General features: G+C 42.4%; 1 protein-coding gene across 1 annotated transcript in view; it reads right to left on the bottom strand.

Moving 5' to 3' along the window:
* Positions 1-27,446, bottom strand: part of LOC138510645 (vomeronasal type-2 receptor 26-like) — a 219,785-nt gene that overhangs the window by 152,863 nt on the left and 39,476 nt on the right. Inside the window, exon 2 of the mRNA XM_069626433.1 lies at positions 26,665-26,901. Within this exon, the coding sequence (XP_069482534.1) occupies positions 26,665-26,901 (237 nt within the window). The remainder of the gene's footprint in view (positions 1-26,664; positions 26,902-27,446) is intronic.

Genomic DNA, 27,446 nt, shown 5'->3' with positions numbered 1-27,446 from the left:
GAAGTAATGTTGTAGTAATGTGGGTGCAGTAAGATACCAGTTGGTGTATTCTGTTTGTTTATCCTTAATAAGTGTTGAATGGTTTCCCAGAAGAACTTTCGTTTTGGCTGGTGGATTTCAAATTGTGTAGTAATGGGAAGTAATATTGTAGTATTATGGTTGCAACTAGATTCCATTTAGCCTATTCTGACTGTTTACAGTTTCTCCGTTTTGCATGGTATGTCTTCAAGCATGTTCATTCTTGTTGGCGAATTTATATTTTTCACTTTTGTGAAGTGCCTTTGCAGTACTATGGGTGTAGTTACATGCAGTTGAGTATTTATTGCATTGGTATGGGCAAAGTTAGACAGCAGTTGGCCGTATCACAGGTCATTGAGGACAGTTTGTAGACCTTCATACTCAGTTCTTTTCTTTTTAAGTATTATGTGGGAAACAATATTAGTGTTTCCTTTGCACAGGTGTTGTTTTTGTGAATATAATCATGTGGTCATTGGGGAAAAAACTGTATGGCAGCACAACTGATGTCTTCATGGGCAAGTTGGTGTATGCTAAGTTGTTCCAGTTGCACAGGGTAGGAGGTTATTTTTCATTTGCAATTAAATATCTGATGCTGGGTATTGGGCAATAGGCCATGCTACTTTTGTAGATCAGTGAGTACATTTTTGGTTTCACGAATATTAAGTAGGCATTTGCAATAATTGCTGGTAATCTCTGCTTCAGAGTAATTGAAGTATCATTGCATTCAAACCACCCACATTTCTTTTTAATGTATGCAGTATAGTGACCTGCAGTGGTTGTGGCGCCCGTGTGGTAGATTATACCTACTGTTGTGAAGGTTTTCTTGCCAAGTGATACTTGCCCGTGTGTGAAGCTAATAAGCTTGCAGTTGTTTTTGGTATCATCTGCATTGTATCGTAAAAGCATTACTATTATGTATTGGCTATGTGATTGTAGCTTTAAGGTGGAACGATGGACTGAATTGCAAAAAGTATATAATATGCCATGGTTTGCATTTTGTACTAGCTGCTGAAATGGAATGGATTCACAGTTAGGTATAGATACATACACAAAGCGCTCCTTAGGGACTTGTTCCTTCCCCACATGGGTGCAGTGAGTGCATGCATGTTTCCACATGTATGAAATCTGGAAGATTTCATTTAAGGGTATGTTTTTGCTTTCCAGTACTTGCAGTAAGTACATTAGAAATGTGTGTGGATCTTCTTGTGTGTTTATAGTGAATCTCACCATTCCCGTACAGTAGTCCAATTCCTGCCTTATTCCTGAGACACCGTAAGTGTTGTCAGGATTATTTGCTGCATTCCTATGAAGGAGTAGCATTTGCAAACACAATTGGTGAGCGCCGTTTAAGTAAATGATTTCAACAATTTGCGGCAATTGGAATAGAAAATGTATTGCTTTATTTGCATAGCAATTTACACCAGTTCTGTTGGGAAATTTGAATGGACCAGAAAGTTCTGTGGCTGAGTCATTTGATGGAAGTCCACATGCTTTATTTGAAGAGGTAGTTCTCTTTGTGCAGTTGGGTATGCATTTGCCTTTTCAGTACATCCTTCTGTGGTTGTGATAATTGATGGAGTACCAGCTGCTTTCAACTTCTTTGGTGGTACTGTAAGGAGATAACATATAAATTGTGTTGCACTGGTTTTCTCTTACAAAGTTTGCCTTTTTGAGGAACAGGGTACATTTTGAGATGAGGTTTGAAGAGTGCACGTGGTGTGTTGTACTATACAATGCAAGTAATGTCAGTCTTGACTTTACTTGCCTCACAATTGACTAGAAATAGTCCTTCAAGTGTACGTAGGCATGACAGTGCTACATAACTCATGCATTCTTTAAAGACTGTGCTGCCAATGTCAATCAATGCTTGATCTAGGGTTAGACCTTGAGATTTATCAATAGTGACAGCATATGCTAGAGACAGAGAAAACTGTTCTCTGAGTGCTTACATGTCTTTGAAAAGAAGGAATCGGGCTGTTGAGCGTCAGATCCTTTTAACTTCTGAAAGTTTGTCAAAGTGCATGTTGACAAACTGAATGCTGCTGTCACATGAGTATGCCTAGAAGCCAACAACTGTACCAAGTGCTTCATTAACTAAACCTTGCTGCACGTCAAGGTTACGTTTTAGCATTACTCTACAGTTTAAACATAATGGCAACATTTTCTCCAAACCACTTGTGTTGGAGATAGGGTTTTCTAAGCTATTTAGTCGTGCTGTGGCTTGTTCACACATGGGTAGTGTCATTCCGTGAACGTCCAGTTTGTCTATTTGCACTATTGGCAGCATTTCTTTTTTCAACATTGTTTCATTGTGCACAGCTTGCTAGGGTTGGCATTAAGGACATACATTTTACATTTTTCTTTGCTATTTGTTCGGAGACATCAGTAGCAGTTATGCCCGTATAGCTCATGGATGCGTCTGCTATTTAAGATAGACTGTGCTTCTTTAAAAAGCATGCCAATCCGAATGCTTTTCAAAATGTTAGCATAGGTGAGGTCTGCAGACTGCTGCTTGTTTTCAGTTTGTACTCTGTATTGGAAATGCTGCCAGAGATTTACATTTCCTATGCTGCCAAGTGTGTTGCTGCATAGTTTGTGTCCTAAGGTTTTAAAAAGAGGTTCACCTTTCACTGGTGTTAATTGAAGAAGATCTCCGAAAACAATAATGTGTTTTCCTCCAAAGAGTTATTTGTTGTTTTAATGACCTCTTGCAGTCTGCTATGTAGTGCTCCTCTGGATTGATATTCTTTCCTCCAAAAGAAGTGTTGCACTTCTCCGAGGGGAGGGATATTTTTATTACAGATGACGTGCAGCATGGCAATAAAGCGATGATGGAAGTACCTTGACACATTTACAGGGTCAAGAGAGGAGAGTTCCGCTGGTGTTTAAATGTCTACACCTGCTTTGTTTTTATTTGCTATGCGTACGAAATTGTGCAAGTGGTTCCATGCATACTTCCCATACAGGTTGTGTGACTTCAGAACCAGTATTGTTTCGTACCACGCATGTTTGCCAAGAGATTTGTAATACCTGACTGTAAAACTTCATCTTTCTCTTGCACCTTTTGAAGTAGCTGCAAAAGTTGGAACCGGTATTCAATGTGTGTGCAACTGCGTAACATAGAGCTGCTAGTTCACTTTCAAAGAGGAGATGGAATATGAATTCAATGTTTAGTCTGAATCTGGGGTCTTCAGAATACATTCGTAAAGAGTGGTATTCTGATGCTGTTATTTGTGTGCATCTTTCATCGTACCTTTCACCTTTTCCAGTAGGAAAGGGTAGAGGAGAGGCTTGTGCTTCTACAATTATTCCCATATGCTGATTGGCGATCCTTTGGCTTGCCGCATTTGATATGCTTCTAGTGCATCATCTATGGTGTCTTTGGAGTGGAGTGGGGGAATTGTATATTGGTCTAAAATATTGGAGGCTGTAGTAGGACCTAGAAGTTTAAATTGGCCATTTGATCCTGAATTATGTTGGTGGTTTCTCTCAGGTTTTCTTCAATGTTTATGTCTTTGTAGTATTCATTGTTCTCTTTAAGATACTGCAGGGCTTCTCTAACTTTGTTTAAGTCCACTAATTGCTGCCACATTTTCTTGTCTTTTGTAGGTATACCATTCTCTAGGACAATCAAAGATTGATCTATTGATTGTTGCACTCCCAGAATGTCTACATTTTCTTTAAGACCTAATGGCAAATAAACTTACTTTTCCACAAATGTCTTTCAGTAATTCAGAAGGAGGCAACTTGTCTGTTTTTGGTTGAAGGTGTTTTATCGCTTGAAATGTGTGCATTGATTGGATTACAATGCTCTCATACAAATTAAGCTGTTGGGAGTGGTTTTGGCAGTGGGAATATTTGTAAAGTATTAGCGATACCCCATGAAGGCATTTGGTTATTGTCAAGTTTTTCAGTGCAGTATGTGCAAAATATTGAGGGGTTAGTCATTTTGTATTTGTTTTCTGCTATAAGATAAGAAGCTAATTGGAACCATTGGAATTCCTCATTGTCTTATATTTTGTACGTAATATCTACAGTTTTGGTGCTCTTGGTATAAAACCTTCTGTGACAACACACAAATACTTGGTTTGGTACTTCAGCAGATGTGCTTTTAAACTTTGTTATTTCCTTTTTATACATTTGTAATAGAAGGTTGGTATCTGCAAGGTTGTTGCTACTCTCTTTTAAAGTTACTGGATTTTGTAAGTGCTCTTCACTTCCAAAATATTTGCTTTGGATGTGGTCTATTTCTTCCAGCAGTTCTTGGGCTGCACTATGTAGGAAAATGTGATTTAAATGCTCCAGTGCTAAAGCAGGACTTTTTGCCTAGTACAGTCTCTGAACGACATTTCGTACAGTAGAATGGTGTGTTGCTAACATTTTGATGTGGTGGAAGGTGCGTTTGCAAGCAAGCCCGGAAATGCAGGCTAATGAATGTCCTCATAGTCCTGTGTATTTGCTGACTGGACAGGAGTCCATGGTTTGTAATATTTAAATTTTTAATTTGTCTTTGGCTTTCACATACTGATTTAGGAACTGCTGCAAAGATTTGAAGTATTGTTTTTGTATGTTACACATTGAGGTGTACAGCCATTTGTAGACAGGACGGATAGGTTTGTTGGAATGGAGAGTTGATTGTAAGTTTGTTGGGGATATTCCTGCAATCAGCGTTTCTGTCTACATTTTCTGTCTACCTTTGCATACCCTCGCCCACTGCTATGTATGGCAATTAGGTTTATTTGCTCTTGGTTGTATGCCTCTTCCAGCAGTTCTTGGGCTGCACTATGTAGGAGAATGTGATTTAAATGCTCCAGTGCTAAAGCAGGACTTTTTGCCTAGTACAGTCTCTGAACGACATTTCGTACAGTAGAATGGTGTGTTGCTAACATTTTGATGTGGTGGAAGGTGCGTTTGCAAGCAAGCCCGGAAATGCAGGCTAATGAATGTCCTCATAGTCCTGTGTATTTGCTGACTGGACAGGAGTCCATGGTTTGTAATATTTAAATTTTTAATTTGTCTTTGGCTTTCACATACTGATTTTGGAACTGCTGCAAAGATTTGAAGTATTGTTTTTGTATGTTACACATTGAGGTGTACAGCCATTTGTAGACAGGACGGATAGGTTTGTTGGAATGGAGAGTTGATTGTAAGTTTGTTGGGGATATTCCTGCAATCAGCGTTTCTGTCTACATTTTCTGTCTACCTTTGCATACCCTTGCCCACTGCTATGTATGGCAATTAGGTTTATTTGCTCTTGGTTGTATGCCTCTTCATAAATACGGCTCTCTGCTGGTGGTGTGAATCCACTCACCTACACAGACATTTGCAAATGTATCTATGTTGATATTACATATGTTGCAAAGTACTTTTTGTAGTTTACTAATTAATTTTGTTAGTGGTTTATTCTGTTTAAAATTAATATAAATCATTTCCTTTTCAGCAGCATTGCACTGTCTATGAGAGCTACCAGGATTTGTTTTCTGCAGTAATTTTTAAGGGTGGAGCGTGATTTCTCCCATGTTTTTTTAAGGTTTTGAAGGATCCAATGGTGGAAAATATTTTTTGGAATGCTTACTTGTGGCTATGTTAATGTAAGTAGATGTAGTGTTAGCACTACTGGTAGTTACATTCTTCTTAATACATTTAGTTTTAATTTTACATTTTACAAGAGAAGTCACACTTTCTTTCCTGCTACCTGGTTCTGTTCTGTTCAGTGACTGTATTAGCTGTTTTGTTTGAACTTTTTGTACAAAGTCTGCTAGAAGTGGATGGCTATTTTGCATTGTTTCAGTTTTATCTGCCCGATTTCTGTGTTGTTTTCTGGTATGCATTAACTTGTGTCTTTTGGAGAGAAAGGGAAAGTGTGGGTTTGGAAGTTGTAAATGCATTTGTGTGTTCTGTCCAAGTGTGTCTGAATATGAGGGTGGGTATACATAGAGAAATGTGATTGTGCAAAGGGCTGTTACTTTTGGTTGGGAAGGTTGTACTAGTATGTGTGTGTGTTCCATTGGGAAATGTTTGCTGCAGTGTGTATGACAGTGTAATGTGATTGAAGATGTAAGGACATTACAATGTTTTTATAAAACTAGTGGGTATTAACATACTGGTGTTCTGATGACAATAGAAAGAGTGGACCTGGCAAGGTGCAATGAGTAAGGGTGAAGCAGTACTGTGGGGTTGGATACAATTGGCTAGGCTACAATACAACACCACTGCACTATATGAGTAACAGGCAGAACACCACAACAGTACTGCACTTACTTCGTTGGATATGAAGGGTAGGCTTCTTCTGAGTTTTATCTTCCAGCAGGAACGTCAGCAGGCGGTTCTTCACTGCAATTGCAAAAGAAGGAAGTTAGTGGGAATGTGTGTTAATGGTACAGTAATAGCAGTAGGAGAACACATTGTTTTAGATTGCAGGAGGATTTGTTGGCAGGAAGAGTTAGTGTGTGTGTGCAATTGTACGGCACTGCATACAAGTGGGGACTTGGGAGTATTAGAATTGTTGGTATTAGGGCTAGTGCTGCAGTGATAATTATGCCCTATGGGGCTGCAGTTTTGAAGTGTGTGAGATGTTTTTGCACTATTTGTTTTGGAAATGGATTATTGGAAATCATAGAAGTGTGAGAAAAAGGGCAGAAAGATGCAGAGATTGGAAAGGAGAATGTTACCGTGTGTGGAATGTTGTTAAGTTTCTCACACATAGATGCTTGCTGCATGAGTGCAGAAATTCTTTTCTGTTGTTTTATTTATGTATCCAAATTTACAGATAGCACTGTTTCCAATATACACATGAATTTATTTGCTTTCCTCCAATGGTGCATTTTGTCAATCGTGCAATGCGTATACTTGCCATGATTTCCTAATATGCATGCAGTTTCCCTTTTTTGTATGCATTCTGGGTATTTCACATCGGATTTGGCGCTTGCATGTGCTCTGCAAATGTTCCCAATGTGTTTTTTAATAATACAAATCACAGGCAGTGGTGCTGAAATTGAAATATGTGGTTTGCAGCTGTTATGCTAGTGGGCAGTACAAGAAAACCGTCAAAGCAAACAGTATTGTGAGTAACTGTCAGTTGATGTGAGGAGATGGTACAGATGACAGTATGATTATTGAGTAGGTTATGCAGGGCAAGTGGCAGGCACCCTGTTCTTATGTATGCAATCTATTACTTGCTGTGCTTCGGTAACATACATGCAGTTTTCATTTTCTGTCTTCATTACAACACATATGCATACCTGTATTTTGTGTTGATGGATATGGACGTGGATGAATCTGGAAGTAGACATCTTGGAGAGTTTTACAGTACTTTTGGATGCTAGTGATTGGGAATCATAGGAGACCTGTGTTCTGAGTGTTGAACAGTACATCTGCAGTGTTGTACTGAGTTGGTAGAGTTAGATGTATAGATCTTGGATGTGATTGGTGGATGGTTGTGGGACTGCTTACCAGTAGCCAATGAGAAAGTGCTGCAAAGTGTAAATAGGAAAGGGAAGAAGGACTGCCCCTTTGTTACAGGATCCGCAGATACTGCAGTAGTTTGCGGATCACACATACTACATCCAGGGCTCCTCAGCATGCCTGCCATGGAAATGGGAGTGTACTGTGGGGATTAGCCAATCAGGTGTTAAGGGTGTGCTTAACAGGAAGGGAGGATAATACTTTTTTTCAATTCATTGCTGTATTGGTTGTGTAGTGAAGATGGCTGGAGTTATTGTATGGATAGTGGGAGATTCCTTTGTTTGTGATCTGGAGAGGTATGCAAAGGCTCGAGGCGTTTCTGCAGATCTTGGTTTTACAGGCCTGGAGGCTATATGGTGCAGTGTGCCTGGCCGCATTTTGCCAGCACTGCATGCTCTTTTTTCGAAACATGGCTACTTTTGATAGTCCTGATGTTTTGGTGGTGCACTATGGAGGAGAGCATTTGGGCTACATCAGTGCCCAAAGTTTGATTCCTGCATTGAAGTTGTTGGTGGAAGAACTAATGCTGCTTTTTCCCAATTCAAAGGTGTTTTTTCCTGAAATTCTACCAAGAGCAAAATGGAACAACCCCAATGTCAAAATGTTGGAAGGTGCATTGTTAATAGAGGCGTGGGTATAGTTTTGCGGCATGTCTGTTTTCTCCAATGACAACATTGACTCTCTTAGTGTGCACTACTTTACCACAAATGGTGTCTTGGAAATGTTTGTTTCTTTCAGAATCTAAGGGATGCTTTGCAGAGGGTGATGTACGGCAGTATGGAGGAAAAGAAGAGAACCCCCCAAAAGTACAAAATAAAAGGTGTTTCTTTACAAGAACCTTTAAATAAATGCTCTTTTCAGAGCTACCACTAAAGAGGAATCCTCCTACCATGGTTAAAATGTCTTTCCCCACATCCATGAATTGCACAATATGTCCACGTTTTGTAGCACTAATCTTTTTGCTGAGACAGTGTCCATCTTACTGATGCTGGCAATCACCTTTTTTGGCACAATATCCAAAATGCTTTGCAGCCGATCTTGCAAGCATAGGAAGCATGTGCGCAGTAGGTAGAAAAAAAGTGCTCTTTTCAGAGCCACCACTTTCTCCCGGAATAAAATGCAATGGTTTACGTGCTGCCACATCCTGCATGCCTTGGGAGTACACAGACTAATGCGCTGTCTGCAGACTTCTTGGAATGCGCAGGGGAATGCACCATTTCATTGGCACTTCTATTTTTAAACCATTAAAGGTATCTCTGAAATGAGCCTTTTTTCTTTGATTTTTGTGAATCTATTTTGATTTTTTAAACACGACACACAAGGGAGGGAAAGGTAGGGAGGGTAGGGAAGGGGCACTAACCACAGGAATAAGAAAGGGCAGATGGAGAGAGGAAGATGTTTGTAATGTCATCTTTGATGTCATGGGTGTTAGTCCTAGCAGTGCACGGTGGTGGTGAGCGTTATAGTTGCTTAGCTTACCAGAACTAGCGAATTTCTGGGGGTTTTCGGTTTTACTTGTAACCATAATATGGATAGGTTGTTATTAGTGCAAGATAACTATAACATCCCTTTAACAAAGTTTTTTCACTGAATTTGATAGGTTTTTTTTAGTGCAACTTAACCATAACGTCTCTTAAACAAGGTTTTTTCACTGAATATGTATATATATGTACACACAACACCAAGAAAGTTATGGTGGGTTTAAAAAGGTTTGGAAAAAAACCTTGTACCTGAAATGGGAAGGTAGGAAAGTCCATTTGAGCCAAGTCCACATTCCACAATGTCACCTAGTAGCCATTGCTGAAAGTTCACCTCCAGTTCTTATCCACAACAGGAGGGCATTGCGGTATGCAAATTAGCCCAAATGAGAGCCTTTTTTCTCCAGGAAATTGTCTTTCCCTAAGAGGGCAGTGCTACTTTATACGTAGCTTAATTAACCAAAGACAGTCATTTGCAAGGCTGCCAGGACAATTACATATCGGGTTTACCCCTTATTAGGGATAATCAGTAATCAGTATAGTCCTGACAGCCTTGTAGTTGGAGTGTTTGGTCATGTTTTCACAGCACCAAGAAAGTTATGGTGCTGTTGTGGCTCAGAACTGGAAGTACACTTCCAGTGATGGCTATTAGGTGGCACTGTGGAATGTGTGACTTGGGTCAAATGGACTTTCCTAATTTGATATATATTTATATTTATAGTTATATATATGATATCGCGTGGTGAAAAGCAACTGGTTGATGTACAATTTTGAGTGTGGGGAAAAGATTGGGGTGGAGAAAATATTTGGAGGTGGCGTGTTTTTGGAAATGCTGTTTAGGCGCAGGGGCGCGCTCTGATTTTGTATTCGGGGTTGTCTCTTATATTGACATTTATGTTTCTATATTCATGAGGCATTTCAGGGGTGCGCCATAGGGGGAAAACCGTTGGAGGTGGTATTGAAGGAAATGATGGGCCTCATTACGTGGTGGGTGTTGTCGCCGACATCGTAACACCATTTTCACTGCCTGACTTCCCGGTACCACCAGGATATTATGGCCAGCGGTGGACTGGGCTGTCAGGCAGCTGAAACAGCAAGTCCCTTAGGACTCCACTGGAATGGGGATATGGAAACACTGGCACCATTGTTAATGGTGCCAGTGCTTCTGTGAAAATTATGCCTGCGGGGGCCGGAACTCCCAGCAGGTCAGACCTTATTTATTTTATTTTTATTTATTTGAATTTATAAAGTGTGCAACGGCCCTGAGGCATTGTGGCGCGGTTACAGGTGATTCACTTAGTTACACAGTTAAACATTTACATAATCTGGCAGACAATTATACATTAGAGACATGACATCATTGCAGTAGGAATATCGCAGGTTACAACAGGAATTATATTGATGTAAGTCTAGTTGAAGAGAGACCTGCTGGGAGTTCTGGCCCCTTAAGGCTATCTTATAGTCTGGCGGTTCTTAAAGGATGCCGGTGCATTGCTACTGGCACCCTCATTTCTGGACTGCCAGACTTGTAATGGGGCCGATTGTCTTCATTTTGTTTTCTGTGTAAAGAGTAATACTGATCTGGTGTGTTTGTTCTTTAGTGTGTAGAAGAAAATGAGTACCCCATTAGAGCATATGTGTAAAGAGCTACCAACCTATAAGCAGAAGATATTGAAGTATAACCATGAGTGGGTGATTGGAACTGAAGGGAAAATGTTTACAGCTTGGCCAGCTGAGGGCACACATGACATGAACATAAGCAAACATATGTAGACCCATTTACTGTCCACATACAAGGGTAGAAAGCTGAAGAAGATACAGAGGATATTAGAGTTGAGGAAATGACATGAGGAAGATGAGATCAAAAATTAAGAAAAGGGAAATACTGAGGGTGCATCCACCCCACCCGTTAAGTAGTGCAAATACCCAAGACAAGCACCAAGTAGGCACAGTCTCCAGCACCTGCTGAGCGGACAGCCCCATCTGCAGGCAGACACTAACCTATAAAACCATCAGGAGGGTATACAAATCCCTGCTATAAACCCCTGCCTATTGTAAAACAAACCCAGTAAAGGGCGCAAGTGCACCTAGTGACAGACGAGAGCCGGCAATAGTAAACTTAGAGAATAAAGTGTGCAAGGATTTAGAAGCAGAAATGCACAAGAAGAATTGTGAAGGGCATCAAGAAAGAGGGAGGTGCCATCCCCTACAATAAATGCTGAACCATGGGCAGCAGGAGAAATATCATTGGAATTGCAAAAGGCAGTGATAAAAGATGTAAAGGTAGAAACTCAAGAGCCAAAGACTCAGGATTCAGACTATGAATCTCAGGTGATTGAAAGTGAAGACGAGCAGGAAGAGAGTGAAGAGAATTGGGAAACTGAAGAGGACCAGGAAGAGAGGACTCCATGGGAGAGACGATTAAGTCCTCACCATAGAACAATGAAGAGAAAACATAGAACATATCATAGGCCAAAAATGGGAAGGCTTTTCCCATTAATACAAAAGGAAATGGGCAGATCACAATACATACCATGGTCCCTTATGGACAAGATTAATTGGATCAAGACCCTAGAACCTCTTAAAGCAGCGGTAGGTAAGTGGATCAGTGCATTAGAAACACATGCAGCACGAGCTACCCTAGCAGTTGGAGATGTGGAAAGCCTATTAGTCAACATAATCAGAGACCAGACCAACACAATTTGGGAATGAGCAGGGCACCCAGGGATCCGGTTAGAGAGTGATGCACATGATGGGGCTCCATTTAATAACTGCAGAGCCTGTGCATGGCACGCACTGAGAAGGGCATACCCAGATAGACCTAATGTAGATGCCATTATGGCTTGCACAATGAAGCACAATGAGGAGCCTGCATTGTATATTCAGTCAATCCAAGAAATGTGGCAAGAAGAGACAGTGGAAACATGGGAAAAGGATATACCGTACTTCTATCATGTGTTACAAAAGGGTCTTCCAACAGAAGCACAAGTAGAATTAGATAGAATTATAGGTAAGGATTTGAAAGAATGTATGAGATACAAGTACATATACTGCATTTTTGTAAACGCAAGCAAACACAAGCATGAGAATGAATGAGCAGCAGAAGAAAAGGTGTAGCATGTAGAACCCAAAATAGTGAAGAAGAAACTATAGAAGTTTACCATGGAGGGAGCAGTAGTAATCAACCCTAAAGATGTCCAACAACAGTCAGGACCACCACAAGAGTGGACAAACGCCCCATATAGCAAATGCAAAGACAAGGGAGGGGTCCAACGGGCAAGAGGAAACTCCCAAAAAGGAAGAGGGTGTGAATTGGAGTATTATGACCTTGATTTGAAGGAGCATGTTGGGCATGGGACACATGTCTAAGGATTGTCAAAGCAGACCCCCATGCAATATCACCCAGGAGAACCCCCAACTCAATATTACAGACAAGGGCCAACACACAGATTTTGTATCCCAAACCAAGCCATAACCCCAGTATCAATGTATGCCCTATGGTCTGGCAATCACAGAACCTAGGCAAGTACAAATGATATCACCCACACAGGGGCAGCCCATACAGTACCCAACCCTTAACGTCATGCAGAATGTTATCAAGCAGTCTCCAGCACATGCAACCACAGTGCTGTGGGAACAGAAGGACCTTCCATGATGGACTGTCCCACATTACACAGGAGGTAGTGTTTTAGGAAGCAATGCTTTCCCACTTTCAGGATGCAAAGCATATACACAATAGGACAGCCATGAGCAGGCCCTGCTGTGTCCAGTTATCTCAATCACCCAAGACACAGTTAAGGAACCCAACATTGGAATGAGGATAGGGAACAGAATGTTTTCCTTCTTGGTAGATACTGGAGCCACCTGATTTTTGCATAACGGAAAGACGGTTTCCACTGACAAACAACAGTATGGACATGCAGGGATTTTCTGGGGAAATTGTAAGGGTTCCTTTCACAGAAGAATTACTCCTCATTAAAGGGACTCAAGAGATAGCAGCACCATTATTTTACAGTATTGAAACACCAGTGGACTTACTGGGGATGGATCTCCTGCAGAAACTCAATATGACTATTGAATTTACTGACAACGGAATTGTGTGTGTTCCACACCAGGCATGTATTAGAACAGAATAGTCACAGTAATACAAGCTGTTTCCAGCACTAACACAATTAGAGTGTTACCATTGCATGAGGTCCTATTTAGATACGCAGTGACCATTTTGGTTGTAAAATGTAATATTTCGCCTACCAACAGAACTTTTATTAGGCCAGCAGAGCCCAACGAGGAAGCTCCAGGAACAATTTTCACATTACACATTGACACAGTGGTCATGAGGAAAGACAGAGTCATCATAACAAGGACACATGAGGAAAGGATGGAGTGGAGAACAGTACTATGCATAGACCCCACGCTACCACTAAGAGATGCCACAAATTACAATTATTCACAAACATAAAAACAGATGGAGAAATAGTATTTGAAATCAACACACCCTGTCACATGGTAGCGCAGTAAAGGAAAGTACCACAGACTATAATGACAGCAACAGCACCCTCACAGCTACAAGGACACTTAAAACAAGTGCCTAGTGAACTATGGACAAATAACTCACATGACGAAAAGAGGCTAACCAGCATAGGCACCATCATCCCTAGAGTAAAACAATATTAATTGTACAAAGAAGCAGATATGGGAATGTATAGCACAATCAGAGCACTACTTGACCACGCATTACAGCACCCTCAGCCTCACCATGCAACACAGCCATATATCCATTTAGGAAATCAAAGGGATCATCACTGAGATTCATTCAGGATCTTTGCCCACTAAATGATATAGTGGAAGCAGAATCTCTGAAAGTTCCAAACCCTGCATCAATATTGTGTAATTTACCTGCTGATGCCATCTAATTTTCTGTCATAGATCTCAAGAATGCATTCTTTACAATACCGCTACATCCAGACTCCCAATATTTGAACGCGTTATCAAAATGTGGAAAAAGATTCCATCACACTTGCTTGCCCCAAGGGTACTGTGATTCCCCTAGTGCTTTCAACACGGTCCTCCAGATGGACTTAGGGAACATCCATATGACCAAAGCAGTGCTACAATACGTAGATGAATTACTAGTCTGTAGCCTCACAGAAGAACAGTGCAGAAAGGACACAATATAACTCCTGTTGATACTGGCAGACAAAGGGCACATGGATGAGAAAGACAAACTACAATAAAGCCAGAAAGAAGTGATTATATCCTCAGCAGGAAGGACGATAAGCCCAGGCAGAGTCACAGCAGTGAGAAACACGCTAAGAAATGCAGCAATTCCTCGGCCTGTGTAATTAATGTAGAACATGGTTATTTGATTATTCCACACGTCAGACCCCTATTGCCGGCACTTAAGGAAGCACAAGAGATGAAAGGCCCACTTGAGTGGACAGAAGAGATGGCAGAGTGATTTGAGGATCTTGAAATGGCCATCAGAAGTGCACCAGTTCCAGCAACTCCCGATTACAATAAATAGTTCTTCCTATACTCACACTCAAATGGACAGGTAATGACAGCAGTACTCACACAGCTATCATCGCAGAAGCAGAAGCCATTGGCATACTACAGTGGCCTATTAGATCCAATAATGCAGACACTTCCCATGCAGGCAAGTATTAGCTGCTGTAGCATGAGCTGTTCAAATGTCACCATAGTGATGGGATGTCCACTCACTTTGTACTTTGAGCATGCAGTCTTTTCCATCTTAGAGAGAAACAAATCGACACCCAACACCCCAAGGACAAGTAGTTATGAAGTAAACCTGACCAACCCTGTCATTACCGTAGTGAGATGCCACACAGTCAACCCAGCAACATACATAGCCAAATCAGTGGAGCCACAAGATGAGGTTCATGACTGTGCAATATACGAAGGAGAAGCTGACAAATACAACAGGGTGAGTGAGGACCTCCTTGACACAGGAGAAGTGCTTTTTGCAGATGGCTCATCAAGTATGGATCAAGAGAGTGGTCAGAGATACACAGGAACAGCAGTAGTGAAATATGTAAAGGACCAAGAAGAAGAAACACTTGTGTATAGGCGTGTTACAAATGCCATATCATACCATATCATATCATATCAAGAATTCCAAATAGTGATGCAACTGAGATTACCTGCAAATTATTCAGCACACGCAGCAGGACATGTAGGACTCATAGAAGCCCTAGAAATATCAGCATACAATGTTGCTACCATCTACAATGACCATCTTGTCACACTTCACAGAAGATTACGCTGGTTGCTATACAAACAGTGTGGCCCTCCACGCCCTCTCCCATGTTCCTGGCATGACGGCTCTGTCAATTCTAGGAGCATCTAGCTAAATTGCATCCGCCTCATTTGCATCATGTTGTCTGGGAAACAGAACACACAGCAATACATCACTGCGTATAGCTGCACTTGTTAAAAGGGGATGGAAGCTAAACACGGGTGCTTCTAATTGAAGTTAGTACGCTCACGTTACTCCTCGAACCGCGAATTACTGTTTGACTTTCTTGTTTGACCCCAGCCTACTGTCCTGACCACTACCTCAGCTCTCCACTTCACAGTACCATAGCTTCTGCCCAGAACCTCTGAATCAGTTTCTTTCTTAATGGACTACCTTTTGGATTACACTTTGACTTGTTTCTTATGCCCGCTTGTTATCAGACGAATGCTTTGGCTATACGGATTGAGATCGGATTTACCCCAAAACTGCATCCTTCCTGGCAACTGTTCACTTCACGTAGTCTCAACGGGGGATTGACAAGTGCTGGATTTGTTTAGTTAGATTAACAGGAGACTACGCTTTGCATCCGACATCCATGAACGCTATGTAGTATACAGGTAAAGTGTATTTCCATTAGTCATAAGTGTGTCATCATTTCGCCCAGAGGCAGGTTCGTAATAACTCACTCTAACATTCTGTTCTCTCTGCTTCTAGGCTCTCTACCCACCCCACGCTTTTGGCCCCCTCATAGTGCAGACCAGGGTAGGTTCCGTTCCTTACACCTTGCAATATTCCTGGTCCCTATATTCAGTCATTCACATCTGCCTTCATATCCTCTAGACTTAGATTCCAGGCGATCCCACCAGTCGTCCTTCCACTTCATATTCACAGCCTCAAACAGGTGTTCCCCAGGTTAGTCCTCCTAGTATAATACTCAGTGTACCCTCACTTAAATAATGTGCTAATATCACTTATTCTTTCTATCCACAGTCTGCTCTTTCATGTGAATCTCATTTTTTTCTGTCCAATACGAACAGACAGAGCAGCGTTTCACAGGAAATGTCACCCTCCTCAGGGAGACCCACAGATTGAGGGTTTCCAAAGTTGTAATGCCAAAATCCTGGTCGCCCCATACAGAACTCACCTGTTGCTTCGTAAATAAATTCTCACCTTCTGTTCTGTAAGTACATGTCACATCTACAGTACATTCAAGATTATCAAGGTGGAAGAGAAGAGATTTCATAAGGGCAGATGGGTCGCCAGTTCCACATGCAATCTTGTTAGCCAGACTAATAAAAGTATTGAAATGCCCCCTACATGTAGCAATTGTGAAGTGCACAGCACACTCTAAAGGGAAATTATCAAAACACACATAATTGAGATTCAGAAAGAGCCCCATCAGAAGAAAATGCATTATGGATAAAAGGAGGATGCACCCTGTCACCCACTGATATCCTATGGAGATAAAACAGCAAAGGTAAAGTAGTAATGACTATACAGCTACTGAACATTGCCTTAGAGGTGCTCCACTTCACTATGCATGCACCTATCGAGTACATTGCTCTTGACATTTGTGAGGACTGGTTTGTGCCTTATCTGGCCAAACAAGTTGACAAGTTCATGGTATATTCTACCACATGCTATAGGTTTCAACCTAGACTTACACTTAAGACGCTAAAGCCAACATTGATCTGCCCCACAGGGCCCTTCAAGGAGCTCCACGTCGACTGTATTGACATGTTGAATCGATACAGCACATATAGGTATGTACTAGTAGTAGTGTGCCTATATTCATGATGGATAGAGACAGGACCTTGGGTTAATGCAGACATCAAGTCTGTAGTGACATTACTCGCAAGGGAGGAGTTCCCCAGGTGGAGCATCTGTCACATTCCAAGGTCCAACAATGGGCCCCAGTTTGAAAATTAGTTTTTTGGGGAAATTACCTGATTGATAGGAATTAGATATAAACTGTGCACTACCTACCACCTGCAGACAAACGGAATGGTGGAATGGTTGAATTGTTTGCTCAAACTAAAGTTGCCCAAGCTTTTTGAAACCCTTAGAAAGAGCTGGCCTTAATATCCTGCCTTGACTACTGTACAGTCTGCGCAACCAGCCATGCAAGGACCACCACCTGACACCCCATGAAGTGGTGATGGGAAGGAGGATGCATACCCTAGCTGCACCTACACAAACAGCATCTGATGCACACAGAAGTGCAGATTTATTGGGGGATGATTTTAATGCATATCTTAAGAATATGTCAACCTGTGCAGAGGTTATTTCTTCACAGATAGACCTCAAAATGCACTATCAGGCCTCAACGGATCAACAAGATACAACGGAAGGAGAACATTTTCAGCAACAAGCTGGTGAGAGTGTTTATGCGAGGCCGCACACACAACATTGGAATCAATCAAAGTTCACCAGACCATTTGAATTGGAGAAATCAATAACAACTGCAGCAAAGCTCAAAAAGTATTGTGCCTGAGTGCATCTAAATGATCTGCACAAAGAGACAATTACAGCACTACAACACTGATGAGGAACAGACATTGGGACTTAACCAAGAATCAGCAACCAAAGTTGATTATTTATAAAAAACAAAATCTAAAAACGTACAATAGAAGAATGAAACCTTGTTGGCACAGCAGAGCAAGTGCAGCAGTCAATATCCAAGAAGCCAAACAAAATAATCATAGGATTGTCAAGAATGTGCTTAGAGGGGTATGTTGTGTATTTTTCTCTCTTCTAATTTCTTTCTCACTAATGGAATTATTGAAGTTAGGTATTAGAGGAAGTAGGCATAATGATACGAAAGTAGAACATTTACTTACTCTTAGCGATAACCGCATAACCAGACACAAACGATAATTTTGTGAAGAAGTGAATAATGTATTAGATGAACATCACTCAGACGGTACAAACATGTGGTACGACCTATTGAAAACCATTAGTAGGGCCCAGATAGATGAGTTATTTTACATATTTGGGCTTATTCCTCATACGGTTGGAACCCCCAGACTGTTCTTATCAAAGAAAGTGTTGACTTTAGAGGCACAGTTCTTAGCACATTTTATACTTTGTAGAATTTTAGGGCAATTTCAGTGACACACTGTTTGAATAAAAAATCCAAAGGTGAATGTGAAGGGATAAGTAAATATGGAGAAGCACAGTTTCCTGCAAAACCACAAATGGTCATGGAAGGTGCAACTTAATGGAGCAAGAAATAGTTGAAGGGGCAGGCAGTGTTTAATGCCGATGGACAGATGGGATTTACAGAAGAAGAAATAATGCAAACAGATGAACGCTGTAGAAATGTATGTACAAGGCATTGCATGTAAACAAATTGGCCCTCATTAGGACCCAGGCGTTAAGGGGTTTACGGCGCCGTAAACGGCGCCGACCCTTAACGCCTGATTCCAAGGTCCCTTTGCGGGATGGTGATTTTAACGCCTGCTTATTGCAGGCGTTAAAACCCATGCCGCAAAGGGACCTTGGTGCTAATTACGCCACCGTAATTTACGGTGGCGTAATTAGCGCCTTTCCCCATTGCCATTATGCCCTATGGGGCAAAAATGGGAATGGGGAAGGGTAAAATGGGAAATGGGGATTTACCGCCCCACTCACCTTGGAATGGGGCGGTAAATCCGCCAACCACCATGGCGTAAACGTAGTTTACGCCATGGTGGTAAGGGTACGACCCAGGCGGTAACTTACCGCCTGGGTCGTAATGAGGGTCATTGACTAGTCTACATGAACAACCTGTAAAAGTACAGAAACACACTCGATCTTTGTTTTGTTTTAGGGTCAAAGGAAGCATGCCAGTTGGAAGTAATGACAACTGCAACCAAACACGCATGATTCCAGAACTAAATGAGAGAACCGCCACAATCATGGACTTCTTGTGGCAATGTGGGACTAAGGCCTACTTCTACTTACCACCCTCATGGAACGGACATTGCTCATTAGTAACTATACAAGCCCCTGTGATGATGATTCAAGAAAGTCATGTAAAATTGACCAAAGGACAATCCCAGTCCCCTGCATTGCCCCCCAACGATTGTAGTGCAAACAAACTCACAAAGAGCAAGAAGACGGAACAGATCAAATTACTTTTCAAAGTACGCAGACAAGGCCTTGGAGAAGATACCAGTGCAATACAGACTTTTTTTATTTTTAAACTAAGGTGTTTTTTACCTCACTAGCTCCTGGAATACAAAGTGCAACAAAGTCAAAATGGAGTCAGATGATCCATTGGAACCTGATGGAACTTTTGAAATGACACAGACAATTGCCTTATGCAATCAAAGAGGAGCTTTGTGTGCTCAGGCTTATAGCCCTGCAGAAGCACATAGTGCTGAACATATTAATAGAGCTGGAAGGAGGCATCTGCAGGAAATTCGGCAGCACTGGCTGCACCTACGTGCATCTCATTGATGCCGACACTGGCACACTGACTCTTACAATCAGACAAATGGGCAAGATGAAAACAGACATGGAAGCAGCATGGACTCATTAAAGATAATGATTGGCTCTCACCTCCTGGAGGCCCCTGTGGCTCATTAATGTCTGCCGAGTTTTGTTCCCTATCCTTATTGTCTTAATAATAATCTGGTGCATTTACCAATTAATAATGAATTGTGTGTCTCATGGAAATAAACCTAACCTCCTTGCTGTTATGTGAGGCAGTGTCACACCTCGGTGGAAAGATGAAAGCTGCCAAACTGACCTCAACCAAAGGTAGGGGTATTAAAGATATACCAAATAGAGAGCGAAATTGGCTCAGAGGGCACCATTTGATCACCACCCATGACACAGAATATTATGTAGACTGCTAAATAGACACCACTGCAGATTGGGAAAAGAAGTTTCATAAAATGTAACCCATGGGATTATGGCATATGGGGAGGAGATTTAAGAAATATATGTAAAATATGGGTGCCCAAGAATATATATGACTGGCAACAAGAAGAAGATAAATATGATAGAGATTACATGGAGATATTCATCCCTCATGCGACGAAAGGTGGGCATGTTTGGGAGTACTCTAATGTTGGAGAATTCATCCTACACCCCAAAAATGCACGAAGATAGAAGCTTCGAAAGTCATTGTATGAAGGCACACAGAATAAAGCGAGCAGCACCACACATATAAACATTACTATGTAGGCCAAACAAGACTCCAGAAGGCATCCTTTATCAAGCCATAATGTACACACCTTACATTTAAATATAATCATGTGTCATTAAGAGATATGGCAGCTTTTAACATTAGCCAGGGAAACGTTGAGGGGCAATCACATTGATAGAGAATGATAACAACCTTTTACAATAATCAAATACATAACACATGTAGACCTCAAGACCCAGTTAGCTATCTTTGAAGTATGAAAACCCTCACCCCCTTCAGCAGAAAATATCAGCCAGGCCTTTGCAGTGAGGCACACACATACCAAGTTACAACTTCCAACAGTAAGATTAAATAGCATGCAGTGATTGGTTGAGACAAGCGGGGAGAACATCTTCCCAGGCATGAAGATCGGTAAGGAGGTCATTAAAAAGCAACTACGAAAATATCAGACCTCAGAGCTAAAGGGCAAACACTGTACATGGATTGGCCAAAATACATCATCTTAGTTGAGTTCCCAAGCCTTTGATCAAAAGCCATATAACAGTTTATGTTCCTAGGTAATGCATCAAAATGTATCATAATGAGGGTCATAAGCTAGCAAGTACCGAACAATGAGCAGTGAAGAATATGCCTGTCTAGACAGAATGATGAAGGAACAACACTGCCCTCTGTAGGAAAAGTTCCACTGAAAGAGCTCCAATTGCTAAGGAAGGAGTCATGCAAAACGCACCTACACATTAGAATTAATTGGGACTCAGTTATTTTTATGGAAACTCATGAACAACCCTCGCAGCACATACATAATATTTGCAACGAATGCATCTATAGTATTACTAGTTACATATACATATATTCATGTTGTTGTAAGAGAATGACGGTTTCAAAAAAAGTAAACCCCAGCTTATTGGGGCAAGTTGAATCCTGAGAAAGGAAGAAGAAACAAGTAATGTTTCCAATGACGAGTTGCAAAGTTGAACTTGTGATGAACAGTTCACAATGATGGAAATGGTAAGACAGTGCCATCCGATTAGGATACTGGGAAAGGGATGTAACAGTTATAATTTCATTGTCACACTGTCACATCTCACACAGGGATTGGTTGAAACTTACTCAGTCACTCACTCCATGCATACCCCTGAAACAGCCACTGGAATATCAGGCTCAGCTGATACAAACTTAAAATAATACTATCCAATCAGCACCGTGGGAAAGGAGATGATCTCAATGTTAATTCATTAATAATCTGACAGCCTCATAAATGTGCCGCGGGAATGCTCGCATGGATGCTCAGGTGAGGCGTTCCTTTTGGGCTCCCATTTAAAGCCTTGGCTTGATGATTACTGAGTCTGCCTGACTTTTAAATTGTTGCACTGATCTTATTGCTTTTTAAAAACCATTCTGCTGCTTGTGTGTGTGTGCTGACCGTAACTGGTGTTATTGTGCATTTTTATTCAGGACTCCGCATCATTGCGGTTTTGCCCTCTTTCTATCCCAGAAGTGGGTGGTCTTCTGCATCACTTCTCGGACTCCCTACGGCCTCATAAATGTGCCGCGGGATTCCCCTGCACAACAGACGGGCACAGCAGGCACCGAAGGCACGGTGTCAGAGTGCCAAAGGCACGCTTTAGGCAAGCCCGTCTGTGCCCGTCCGTTATCAGCCGGCGCAGGAAATAAACCTGTTTATGGAAGAGGCTGATGGAAATATCTGCCTCTCTCATAGCTCCCTCATTGCTTTGCCCCATGCACCACTAAGTGGGCAAACGGCTTTTTGCACCGTCCGTATGGTGCTGGTGTCATAGGCAAGGAGCTCAAATGCGGACTTTTAAACACCCGCTCCCTCGTAGCTCACTCCATGGAGTGTCATGATCTTATAACCACGTTGAGTTTAGATCTCTTATTCCTGACTGAGACTTTGCTTAAAGAGTCATGGGGCCAGCCATTGTCCAGTCACTCCCGCCTGATTATGACTTAATACATGCTGACCGTAAGACTACCCATCCTGGTGGTGGACTGGCCGTCAACGATAATACTAAACTTAAAGTAAATTTTATGATTCCTAACCACACTCTGAAAATGGAATGTCTTCTTGCCCGTATCTCGATATCTTCTACATTTACCCTGGCTGTATTATTACTATAACAGCCCCCTGGAACTGACACTTTGTTCTGTTCAGACTTCCCGGCACTTGCCCTTGAATTACAGATTCAACACCCGAATTTGGTGATCATGGGAGATTTTAATCTTCCTAACAACTCAGCCCTTAGTGGGCATGGAGAAAAATTCCTTGCCCTGATGCTTGATCTTGGACTCCACCAAGGGGTGACCAATCCGACCCACTTACGGGGTAACACTCTTGATCTAGTCTTTGCTCTGGAGCATTCAAATATTCTATCCCCCCTCTTCCCTATTGTTTGGTCTGACCATTATTTAGTTTCTTATCCCTCTGCCTCCTTCGTTTATCAGGTAGCCTAAGCCTGCCATTCTGAAACGTAGCTGGCACAGGGTTTTAGGTTCATCCATATCTACTGTTTCGGCCACTCACTGTGGACATCCCTCGTCTTGCTCCTTGTCTGCTCTGCAATCTGCCTTTTCCATCACCGCTGACCAACTAGCCCCCCTTAGGATTTTCAAGCAAAAAGCATGTCCATCAGAGCCTGGTACACTGACCAGCTTTGTGCTGAAAGGCTTCTATGCAGAAAGGCGGAGAGAAAGTGGTTGGCTGGTAACTTGCCGCCAACAACTTACTACCTACCATAAAGCGGTGGCTGACGCTAAGAGGGCGTTCTTTGCCCTTAAGGTTGAAGGAACCCTCAACCAACCCAGAGCCCTTTTTCAGCTTGTTCAGTCTCTTTCTTCCCCTGCAATGACTAGCATGCAGGTCACCCCTTCTCAGTCACTATGTGACTCTCTATCATCTTATTTTTTGTCTAGGATTGCCGCTATTCTCAACAACATTAATAACGATATAACATGCTCTCCAGTCGCTAATATATTGACTGAGTCCTCTCACGAAGATAGAACATGGTCTTCATTCCGCACTTTTCTAGAATCAGACATTCTTGCTGCCATTCTGGGGCTGAAATCAGCGTCTCCCACTGATCCCATTCCACTGTGGCTTTTGAAGGAAAACTTGAAGGCTATTATCTCTCAAGTTAGTGCAGCTGTAAATGCCTCCTTTAGTGAGGGCATCAATCCCCCCACACTTAAACACGCTCTTGTGATCCCTCTATTAAAAAAACCTCACTTGACCCTAAGGTGTTAGCCAATTATCGGTCTATTTTGCTACTTCCATTTCTTATGAAATTGTTGGAAGCCTTGGTCTCTCCTCTACTTTCCACTTTACTGGAATTTTCGGCCTGGCAGGGGAACTGAATCAGTCCTGAACTAGGTGCTCAATGACTTGGCTTGTTTGGTGGACCAGGGAGGTGTCGGCGCAGTTGGTCTTTTAGATCTTTCAGCTGCGTTCGATATCGTTGACCATCTCACCCTTATCTTCCACCTCTCTACTGCCGGGCTGTCTGGCAAGGTCCTGGACTGGTTTGTCTCCTTTCTGGCCGACCGCTCACAATCTATGTCTCTCCCTCCTTTTTGCTTTAGCCCAGTTTCACTGTTGTGCTGTCTTTCACAGGGGTCTGCCCTTTCCTTGATTCTTTTCAACCTGTATATTAGGCATCTTTTGACTCTTCTTCAATCCTATGGCTTCTGCTATTATTCCTACGTCGACGACACCCAAATTCTGGTCCGTCTTGATCTTCATCATGCCAATACGGCCAGTCAATTCAGGCTGTGTCTTCAGGAGGTTGGGGAATGGATGTCATCTAACTGGCTCAAACTAAATGGTAGCAAGATGGAGATATTAGTGGTCGGTACCACCTCACCCCTCCTTTATTGGCCCAATGAGGGCTGGCCAGCCTCTCTTGGCCCTCTTCCGGTCCCTGTGGTATCCGTAAAGAATTTTGGGGTTGTTATCCCCCTCTCTTGCTATGGATGCCCAGGTTGCTGCAGTATGTAAGAGTGGTCATTTTAAGCTGCGCATACTCCAGAAGGTACTCCCTTTTGTGCCAGAAAAATGCTGTGCTCCGCTGGTATCAGTCCTCATGCTGAGTGGTCTAGACTACTGTAACTCACTTTATCTTTCCCAGCCCCGCTATGTGTTTCATCGGCTACAACTACTACAGAACGCCGCTGTCAGAGCTATTCTTCAGCCTCCTATTGGAACCCACATTACCCCTCTTCTGAGGCAGCTCCACTGGCTTCCTGTGGACAAGAGGATTCTGTTCAAATCATTGTGCATGGTACATCGGGCCTTTTAATGGCCTCGGGCCAGAATATATTCAAGTAAAGTTCCCCCATTACGTGCCTACATGATGTCTCTGCTCCCACTCTGCCTTCCTGGTCAAGGTCTCCAGTTTTAGACTGATGCGTTCTGGTGGCCAGGCCTTTTCTGTGGCTGCTGCCATGGCTGGAATGCTACTCCCCTGCCACTGCGGATGACAGCTGATCATCTTACCTTTCGGCGTATGCTCAAAACATCTATGTTCTAATTCTGCTTATGGTAGCTCTTAATTCATCCGAGCGCCGTGGTGCCTTCGGGTGTTTGTGCACTCTATAAATGTGTGTAACATAACATCTTGATCCCGTCACAAGGATAGAATAGGCCAATAGAGTTAGGTAATGTATGGATTCACCTATACTGCAAATGACAATGTCAAATCAGAGGTGAGGAAAATATGAATAACCCGTAATGTTTGTTGTCTTTTCTCTTCGGTAGTTTGCTATAGAAGCAGCCATCTTTTGTGATCCTGTTGAATGTATTTTTGATAATTGCCGGGCTGGGCTGTGTTATAATATATTCTTGTTTTTCTCATATCTCGTGCATTCTTTTTTTGCTTTTTGAATTGATTTTTGCCACAGAACGTGGGACTTGCCTTACAGTGGTATCATCCCAGCCATATACCATACAGGCCATCTTCATTAATTCATGGACTCAGGTTTGACCTTATGGTATTGAACATTCCAGGTGAATCCCATAGCAGGCAGATTGAACTTGAGTGCACAGGGCATCATGCCACATACTACATGAGATATACATGCGTAATTGAAGGGTAATGAATCGGGCATTGATGATGCACAGGGAATACATACCATAAGGCACAGAGGAATTCTGGAGGTGCAGGCAGCATACGGAGTGCATAAAGTGCACAGATGCACAAGTGCCATCTACAGGTCTCTTAACAGCACAGAGTCTGCAGCTGTTCACACAGCTCTGAGGAAACAGCATGTGCAGGTGTATGTGAAGAATGGCTTCAGCAGACTGGGAATAATAACCTCTGCAGGTGTAGAGAAAGCTTATCTAGGGCACTGTATGTGGAACAGGGACTGCAAGATTGTCCTTGATCTCAAGCCCAGGGACTGTATCCCTCCAGCACTGTATCCTCTCCACTGGCTCCCGTTGGCTGCAAGGATCAAGTTCAAGACCCTTTGCATTATCCACAATGCTTTCTGGGGCCAGGGCCAGCACTACATTCAATGCTCTCATCCATGCTCTCATCCAAAATACCTTCCTTCTTGAGCCGTTCGCTCAGCTACCTCAAACTTTCTAAGGGTTAGATGCTTCTCCAGGCAGAGAGTGGGAGGTAGATCTGCAGGTGCCTCTCTCTGGAATAGCCTCCCTAGCCCTCTAAAACTTGAGCCGGACCACCTGAGGTTCCGGAAGCAGCTCAGAATGTTCCTCTTCTTCTCTGCTTTCTCTCTCTCACTCCCCTGCTGACCTACCTCCCTACTGATCCTACCTGTGGGCTGTCCCGACTGGTTGCTTGGCTACCCTCAGAGTCTCACTGAGTACCAGGCTCTTTCTCTATCAGGCACCCTTTTACTGCCCCAGGCCTACCATGCACTTAGGGGCTGTAACTGTTACCCTACAGTCCCTTGTTCTCCTTGCACTACTCAGAGCTGTGCTGGCCTGGCTTCACTTCCTCAGAGCATTCCTTGCCTGTTTTGTTCTCCCCTCTCCCTTGCACTTCCCCCTCCCTTTACCCTTTCACTTGTCGGCCTCACACTTACAGAATCTGAATGACACAAGGCCTAGTAAGATCATTTGTCTTGTCCTCCGTCTGTCTTCTCTCCCTTGTCTTGTCACGTCTAGAAACACTTGTGTAAATAACTTATCACATCATATCATGTACGTGCGGGTGTGCATGAATCCTAAATGGGGCAATGATACGCATACAGAGAATCACACATGCATGCAGATATAGTGCACACTGGTGGGAACATGTGAAGTGCTGCATGGGACTGACATTCTCACTCACCTGCTGGAGGTCAGGCCCCTCACGATGCCATAAAATTGAGCTTTGGTTAATAAAAAGACGACGATCTGGGGGAGCTGAGGAGTCAAATGTTCCCACTTGGAAGCTTGCGATGGTTCCATTAGGATAGAAAACCCAGTTTAGAATATCATACTGAGCTGGAGCATCTTCTGTGTCATCAAAAGCAAACTCGTAACCAGCGGGCGTCTTAAAGCGAATCCTCCGGAGAAAGCGGTTAAGCTGTCGAAAGAGCAAAATATATCATAAGTAGACAATAATATCCTGACTCCTCTACCCATGCAGAGAGCAGAGACCTGCCATTGACACTGTGCATCGCCTTCCTGCCCTTCACGCCTCTGAGCAAGCCACCATTGGGCCACATTACAAGTTGCAACAAAATGTTCTAGTAAAGAATTGACTGAAAAAACTATGGGTAGAGGCCAGGGGTTTTCTAAAGTAACACATCCGCAGAAAAACACCATAAACCCACAGCCAATGAGCAAAAATATTCTTTACATTTTTGCAAATATACTGACAAAAGCTAATTTACTTACTAGACCTTATTTTCATCTCTGTACAAGATAATGTAATTATTGCAAAAGTTTGTTTGTTTGTTTGTTTAGTTTGTTTATTTTATTTATATAGCGCACCTGACCCAGAGTGTACATCCTTTCCTCTCTATTCCCCCCTCTACTCTACCCCTTTCACTCTGCCTTGATGTCCATATTTCATCTCTTTCTAACTCAGACATTGCTCTACCTCTGTTCTGAGCTCACCCCAGCTAA

The sequence above is a fragment of the Ambystoma mexicanum genome, chromosome 6p (assembly GCF_040938575.1).
Source record: "Ambystoma mexicanum isolate Mex_15411 chromosome 6p, UKY_AmexF1_1, whole genome shotgun sequence".
Taxonomy (NCBI): Eukaryota; Metazoa; Chordata; class Amphibia; order Caudata; family Ambystomatidae; genus Ambystoma; species Ambystoma mexicanum.
Note: the sequence above shows the minus strand (reverse complement) of the source record. Positions and strands in the feature narration are given on the sequence as shown.